The 8,360-nt window shown below is 33.4% G+C and overlaps 1 protein-coding gene across 1 annotated transcript; it reads right to left on the bottom strand.

Annotated features, from left to right (window-relative positions):
* Positions 1-6,167: 6,167 nt before the first annotated feature.
* LOC122591702 (RING-H2 finger protein ATL74-like) lies at positions 6,168-6,683 on the bottom strand. The gene has a single exon (XM_043763951.1). The coding sequence runs from the start codon at positions 6,681-6,683 to the stop codon at positions 6,168-6,170; it is 516 nt and encodes a 171-aa protein (XP_043619886.1).
* Positions 6,684-8,360: the final 1,677 nt, after the last annotated feature.

Here is an 8,360-nt window from a genome sequence, read left to right as displayed (position 1 = left end):
CATGGTGGTAGAGGTGGTCGAGGAGATAGGGGTAATCGAGGAGGTCATGGTGGCCGGGGTGGGGCCAATCCCCCGGTAAGAACCGAGGTCATCACTCAAGCTCTCAATGAGCTTATGCTGGAGCTTGTGGCCCGAATCTCGACGGCCATGGATAGGAATGAACAAGAAGAACCTGAAGCTGAAGCGGTTCATGTTGAAAACGAAGACGTGAATGTGAATGTGAATGGGGGAGATGCTTTTGTCCAACAAAGAAACAGCAATGCTTACAGCCAAGGTTGCATCTTTAAAGATTTCAAGGCGTGTGGAGCTCCGGAGTGGAAGGGTGAAGGTGGAGCCACCGGTTGTTTGGAGTGGCTAGAGAAGATTGAAGCCGTAATCCCTAGAAGTGGATGTACTCTTGATCAAAGAGTTTCTCACGCCACCTACATGTTAAGTGGTGATCCACTTGAATGGTGGAATCTTGAAGTAGATACCTTGGGCATCGATCTTGCTAACTCCATTCCTTGGGAGAATTTCAAACAAATGATCATTGCTAAGTATTGCCCATCTTATGAAATGAGGAATTTGGAAGAAGAATTTACTAAGCTTACCATGAAGGTAGCCGATCATGTGGGGTACACTCGCCGTTTTGGCCAACTTTCTAGACTCATACCCCATCTAGTTAAACCCGAAGACCGTAAAGTGGAGAAGTATGTTGTCAGATTGACTCATAAAGTGAGAGTGCTTGTTACTCACCCTATCATGCCACAAACCATTAATGAAAGCCATCACTCGGACTGCTCGTGTCACCATGGAGCTTGTGAAGGGTGGTGAGCCAGGGAAGAATGATAGTAAGAGAAAGGATGTGCCCAAATCTAGTGACACAAAGAAAGACTAGAGGTATCATTAAAAGAAACCAGCTAGAGGTGGAAGGGTGTTTGTGGGGGTTGCGCTGGCAAGGGAGGCTAACACCGGGGCTATTCCTTTATGCCCATAGTGTAATCGTCATCATAGGTCTCACACTTGGTGTGATGCCTGCTTTCATTGTAATTAAGTGGGCCATATCTCAAGAATGTGTCCTACCAATCCTCGTGTCTCTCCTTTGAATCTTATGCCTCTTAATGTTCGATATCCCCCGATGGCCCGGAGTACTTGTTACGAGTGTGGTAGCCAAGACCACTACCGCAATAGGTGCCCTAACCTCAATGGCCAACAAGTTCAAGTGACCGTGCACCCGAACCAATTGCAAATTGCGGGACCAAATCAAAATCGAAGACAACAAGGCCAACAACAACAAGCTCCACAACAACTAGCACCTCGTGGAAGAGCTTTTGCCGTGAATGCGACCGAGGCTCGTGTTGACCCCAATGTTGTAGTAGGTACTTTTCTTCTCAATCACCAATAAGCTACCGTGTTATCTGATTCCGGGGCTGATTATAGCCTCATTTCCAATGATTTTATCCCGTTGATCGATGCTAGTCTTAGCCCGTTGCTACCGTGTTACTTCGTATACATTTTGTTTCACTCATTCTTTAGTTTACCTTCAAGTTGATCTTTTCGCTTCAAACTCTTTACCCCTTTATCAATCAAACATCTTTATTTTTTTCCATGATCAAACGGTTAATTATGAAGTTTAGTCTTGAGAAAAATGGTTTTAGCTTTGGTCACTGAAATATGTATAAGCCACTTGAGATAAACTTACTTCAGAAAAACCTTTGAAACCCATCTAAGAATAGGTCCAATGGTCTTAGAAACTTTTGAAAAAAACTTGTAAGGTGTGTCTATTTTATCGAGGGATGTGGCATTTCACTTGGACTTAAAACTCGGTATTTCATTTTGAAATAGTTTTTGTAGAATCAACATTGATTTGAAAGTAGTGAGGGGTGTTTGAACAAAATCATTTACTTTTTGCACACTAGTATGAATGTCTCGTGGTGTAAGAGCAGTGGTGTAAGAGCATATACTCTGAGAAAGTGTATTTTAATGATTTTTTTTGCGTGGATCGGAAGAAACATCTTTTGGTTGTTTCCACATCCGAGTTGGTCTTTAGAGATGAAGATTTGGATGATGAAGACTTAGAAGAAGTCAGGGTTCCTGATGGACGAGGTTTCTTAGTAAACTTTAAAACCTTAGGTGAAGCACTAAATCACCCATATTGGTCACGAAAATGAACCTTTCCATTGATGGCACGACGAATTTGAAGTTGGTTGGAGGAAAACTGGGAGGTTCAAACGTTCTTAGATGAACTAGTGTACTTTGATAAATTAAGAACTTTTAGAGGATTGCTAGTAGTTTGATAAATTAAGAACTTTCAGAGGATTGCTAGTAGGAGATTTACTAGATAGACTTAGAAGGTCTTGTTTTGTTGAAATTGTTTGGTTGAGCTTTGTGGTATTTAGTGCTTTGAGTAGCTCTTAATGGTTCTTTGGATGGTGTGAGTTTCTTAGGTAGTGGTGCATTTATCTTTGGCACTTGAGTGGTTTGTTTGGGTGGTGGTGTGTATCTCTTAGTAGGTGGGGTTGTCTTCATTAGAAATGATGTGGGTTTGAACACCATCAAGGTGGAATACCTGAGTCTATAGAGGAGACTGAGATGACTGATTCAATGAAGTCATTGATTTCTTGATTTGAACTAGAATTTGGTACATCCATCTCAATTGACTCAGTTGATAGTGGGGCAACGACAAAGGGGGGTATGGTTGACATGCCTTTTTGTTCAAAAGGTAGAGAATCAGGATTAAGGGACGAAGATTGACTCATTTGGGTTGATAAGTTCGCAAGTTGTGTTTGTAATTCAAAACTGATGGAGCAAAGTACGTCAATCTGTTCCAAAAGTTTGTCCTCCTTAAAATATGTTCCAAAAAGCTTATATAAGCATTTTTAATAAGCAATCACATACATCACATGTCATGAGTTGGTTTATAAAGTAGGAAAAAGTCAAAAAAATACGTAAATCTATTCCAAAAGTTTATCCTCCTTAAAACATATTCCAAAAAGCTTATATAAGCATTTTTATTAAGCAATCACATATATCACATGTCATGTGTTGGTTTATAAAGTAAGAAAAAGTCAAAAAAAACTATAACTAAATAATAATAATAATAATAATACAGCTTAGGTACACAAACAGTGAAACACAAAATACCTGACGAGAAACAGGTTTCAATCGTTTGATTCTGTAACGCTTACTATTAGCAACACCATTTCTCCTAGTAGGTCGATACGAAAACTTGTCAATGAATGCAATAACTCAATATTTGATTGTTTTTCTTCTGGTGGGCTGATTAAGTGTGCAAGAATGTAAATAATTATGCCTAAAAAGTTATAGTGTGCACGAATTCAAGTAAACTTTTATTGTATGCACAAAACTTGATAAAAATATTCAAATCATGTAACTTTTTGTGACCGACCAATTAAACTTTACACGTGGCATTGAAAAAAAACTTTGCACGTGGCAGCTCATATGGGCTGCTACGTATACCATGTTACATTATTTGAACATTTTTAGTAAGTTTGTGCATACAATAAATGTTTACTTGAGTTCGTGCACACTATAACTTTTCAGACATAGTTAGTTACATTCCGGCGCACTAATAATATCTGAACTCACTCAAATAAACAGTATTAAATTTGAAATGTTGAGGATAAATGAGAAATGAAACAAGTTATAGGAAATGTGTAAAGATTTATTTGCTTTGAATCTAAATTCAAAGTTTTTGGCCTTTCCTTGTAGGTGAATTTTCCATGGTTGTTGCTCTGCCTTCATTTCTGGCAGGAAATGACAGAACGTTAGTAAGTGGAGGAATCTAATACTACTAGCTTCTTTTAGTGGCGGATCTAGGTTTTAAGTTCACGGGGTCCTTAAGTGCAGGTAACTTAGTTGACACAAGTGAAAAGAATGGTATACTCGGGTCGGGTCGGGTCTAATATATGGTATCATGTTATTAAAGAGTAAAAGATGTTATAATTATTTTTTTTAAAAGAAACGTCACAATTATTATTATTATTATTATTATTATTATTATTATTATTATTATTATTATTATTATTATTATTATTATTATTATAATTTGGTGAGATTTTATTAAAATGTATATATGTTACTAATATGAAGTATCCTTAAAACATCTTTTTCTTTATTTGTCACAAATTAAATAACTATTCGTAAATTTTTACATTTCTTATTTTAACTCATCAAGCTTCTGAATATAGTTGTATATTGTTTTTATCTTAGTCATTATTGAGATTTGAAGATGTTTAAATTCCACTATTGAAGAAACAAATAATACTAATATTAATTATTATAATGTAGAAGGTCATATTCTCTTATCATATGTAGTTTTATACTAGATTAAAGGTTAATATAAAATTTTTAAATTGGTCCTTTTATAAATAACTTTCAAAGTTAAAGGTAAAATATGAACTTGTAACAATTATAAGGGTTTAATGGAAACCATAAGAAAATGGTCGTCTTCTTTAATAGATCTCGACCTGCAACTAAAAAATGAAAATAGATCTTCTATTTCCTTTACATACTTAAGTTAATAAAATTCTTCTATTGGTTAAAAACATTAGACAGTAAATTTTAAAACTTGAATGGGTTCATATTGTTTTGCTAAACGTTTAAGGGGGTTCTAAGCTTAATTTTAAGGAGGTTCATATAACAAACTTTTATGGTCTTTTTAACATAAATCAATCTCTGAGGGTGGTCCATTGAACCCCTTTGTACATAGTAAAACTGCCACTGCTTCTTTAGAATAATATTATAGCCATTACAATACAAGTAAAAGTGAAAAGGGAAAGCCCAAAAGTTCAATTGTTTACTGACTAGTTACTAGCGAGTACGTAAAGAAATAAATAAGTAATTACAATTTTAGTCCCTGCTGCAGTGTTGAGAACCTGTGGACATGAAATTACATATTTCAAGTCTAGGTTATACAAAGCACTGTTTTAGTCCAAAAACTTGTCCCGTCAATGTTTTTGGTCCAAATCATTAATGGATGTTAAATGTGAGGTCATGAAATTTACTCATGATATCTATATTGCTCAATTCTAAAACACAAGAACCAAAAGTCTAAATAATATTTAAAAAAATTTCCAAGTTTTCATTATCATCTAACTACAACATCAAAAATTAAATTTTTAAAAAATAAAATTCAAATATAAATTTAAAATCAAAATCCAAATTACAACAAATGTCTTCCAAAAATATCTGAGCAAGCTAGATGGATTGTACCTTTAATTTAAGTAGATGTGTAAATATATAGTATATTAATAGTGTAATTGTATGTAAAAAGTTACAAGTATTTTATTTCAAACTATTATTATATATATGGGTTAAGTATTGTAAAACAACTATTAAAGTAAAACAAATAAGACAAAATCTTGACCCTTATATCATGGTTAAATTGATGCACGAAAGCAATTGATGTGGGATGATTTTCATGATGCATGGTGATTTTCATTAAAGAAAAACCTATTATTTATTTGTTTTACTTTAATTTTTGTTTTATTTTATCTAAAACCGTTATATATATTTATTACAAACTAATAATTATAAATATAGTCATGTAAAAAAGATATATATATATATATATATATATATAAAAGTTAACTATTTCATAAAAAAATTATTTAATTTTACATTAAATGTTTATAAGATTAGCTGATAACATCATGTAAAACATCTATTAGTCAATGTTAAAAAAAAAACATTCATTAGTCAACTTAGGTCCACCATTTTTTGTCTTTATATATTCAAAAAGAAAAGAAATATAATATTTTTAAATATGGGTGGTTACACTCAGGTGTTGGGGAGAGAAATTTTTGTAAGGGCTTAATTTCTTTTCTCAAGCTAAGGCCTAAATTTTGAACATATTATCAGATAAGCTCTTATAACTTAATAAGTATAAACGACTCCTATATTTGCCCGTGTTTGTACATGACAACAGCCTAATAGAATTAACTTTTATCCTCTTTGCCGTTTGGATAATCCCACTCGCTTTGCTGAGTATACAATGTCACTGGTATTAGATTTATCAAAAATAGGTAACGCAAAGTATCAAAGATATACATTCTTCTTCTATTTACACTTTGGATCGATAGATTTAGTTTTTTTTTTCTTTCTACTTTTACAATTAAAATTAAAAAAACAATAGGAATATTGATCAAGTGTGATCATTTGAACACTCAAACCATATTTTCTCTAGAGGTGACAACTACGGCTGGTGGTATAACAACACGACTAGTACCCGCGTGTTCAAGCAAACAATTGCGACAATTTGGGCAAGAAGAATGCGACTCAAACCACTTATCTATGCATTCAACATGAAACTCATGGCCACAATGTGGTAACACTCGAACATTTTGTCCATCAACAAAATCATCAAGACAAATAGTGCACTCCGTGACTAAAATCTTCACTTCTGATCCGAGCACCCGTGTTGCCATCTTAGTCACGACAGATTTTTTAAGACCAACAGAGTTTTCAGATGTTTGTGTGGTCAATTGTGCACGTCTACATTTCATAACATAACGCAACACTTGAAACACTCCAAAAGAGACTATCAATCCACACAACAAGACCATCCATAGAATATTAACTATGAGATTCATCTCTTTTGAGTTTGTAACATTGGTAGCATTGTTTTGTTGGGGTGAAATGACCGAACCAACAAGAAGACTACGATGGTATGAAGTGGCCATAAGTTTCTTTTCGGGTTTGGTATTTTACACTACTAAACGAAAGGATCAAAGGAAGAAAATTTGTGGATTGTTAATTTCGTTTTGAACTATACCTCCATATATATATAGTATTGGAACTTTGTAAAAAATGTATGTATAATCGTAAATCATTAAATATAGTATAATGTGTGCTTTTTTATTGGTTACGAATCTTGTTAGCAAATCCAATGGGATTTCACTTTTCAAAGTAGATAGCAATTAAGTTTCACATTGAATCTTATGAAATCTATTTGATTATTAAGGTTAAACATATCACATCATTTTCAGATATATATAATATTGGTTCGTCATGCCCACTCTTTGATTGATCGTATGTTAAGCAAAGTTTTGCTTATTACCTATCTAATATCGATCTATAATCTTTTATAATACATTTAACTGCACTAAAAAAGATACGGAGTATATCGAACTGATATAAATATTCATTTCTCGTATCTAAGGCCTTTTATAATCACATACAAATTCTAAAATCTTAGCTCGACAATCTTAACTTGAGATATAAAAAGGGATGTAAACTAGTTAAGCAATTAAGAGCTTGTTTAAATCGAGCCGCTTGAGTCGAGCAAGAAACAAAGTTAATTTTCAAATAGTTTCAGCGGATAAATGAAAATAATCAAACTCTATTACTTGAATAAGCTCTAATTAACCTCCCTCATACACCCTCGAGATATTGGGACCGAAAATAAGTGGAAGATGACACTGAATGCTTACTTACTTACTACTAGTCGAATAAGCATAGTTTCAAGGAGTTTTAAACATATGTTTTAAGCTCTAATTTTGAGCTTGGGCTCAAGAAAGGTGACGAGATTCAAGTTTGATCTCTTAAACAAACAATTTTGGCTTAAAAGTTCTTAATCAACCAAGTTTAGAAATAGATAAACTCATAAACATGTATCAAGCCCTATACCACTTCCCTAATGAAATCGTTGAGTTTAAGCTTAAACACGAGTATAAAACTTATTTGAACTAAAAAAAAAAAAAAACTTATTAGAACTCAAGTCACTTGAGTAACTTTTAAACATTCACATTCCAAAATTTCTTTTTTAGCGGCATACACCCGATGATCTCCATTCCCAAAATGTGGACCCAAAAACCACCCACAGTAGGAACCCTGTCCACACTAGATGAGACAAAATTGACCCAAACCTCAATATTTTTTTTTTATCACATGCGGGACTTGAACCCAATCTCTCTTTTTTTCACCAAAGTTCATGTTACTTGGCCCAATTTGAGTTAGAAATACCTTTAGATATAAATATATTATTGCCAATTGCACTTTAGAACTACTTTGGATAACATTATTAACAAGTACTTCCAGCTGGGTCGCAAGTGTGTTTCATTTAATTGTTTACCACTTAAACCTTAAAAAGATCAGTTATAGATTTTATAGTGATTTCTTTAATTTACTTGAGTGATAGATAAAAAATAAAAAATAATATCTTTTAGTTATCTCATTCTTTGTTCTTTAATAAAGTGAGATTAATTAACTGATTGTTTCCGTCTTATTAGGTTTAAATTATGATATGATTTTTATAAAGTCGTCAAGGCTAGGGTCCTAAGATTTGGACATATGAGTGGCCAAACCATTTGAGATATTACTTAATATGAGTATATTGTGATAACTTATTATGATTGTTC

This window comes from Erigeron canadensis, chromosome 3 (genome assembly GCF_010389155.1).
Source record: "Erigeron canadensis isolate Cc75 chromosome 3, C_canadensis_v1, whole genome shotgun sequence".
NCBI lineage: Eukaryota > Viridiplantae > Streptophyta > Magnoliopsida > Asterales > Asteraceae > Erigeron > Erigeron canadensis.
This window is presented reverse-complemented; position numbering and strand designations above follow the sequence as displayed.

Bases quoted from the DNA above. Each gene is read 5' to 3' on its own strand.
- LOC122591702 (XM_043763951.1), bottom strand. From the start codon at position 6,683: ATGGCCACTTCATACCATCGTAGTCTTCTTGTTGGTTCGGTCATTTCA.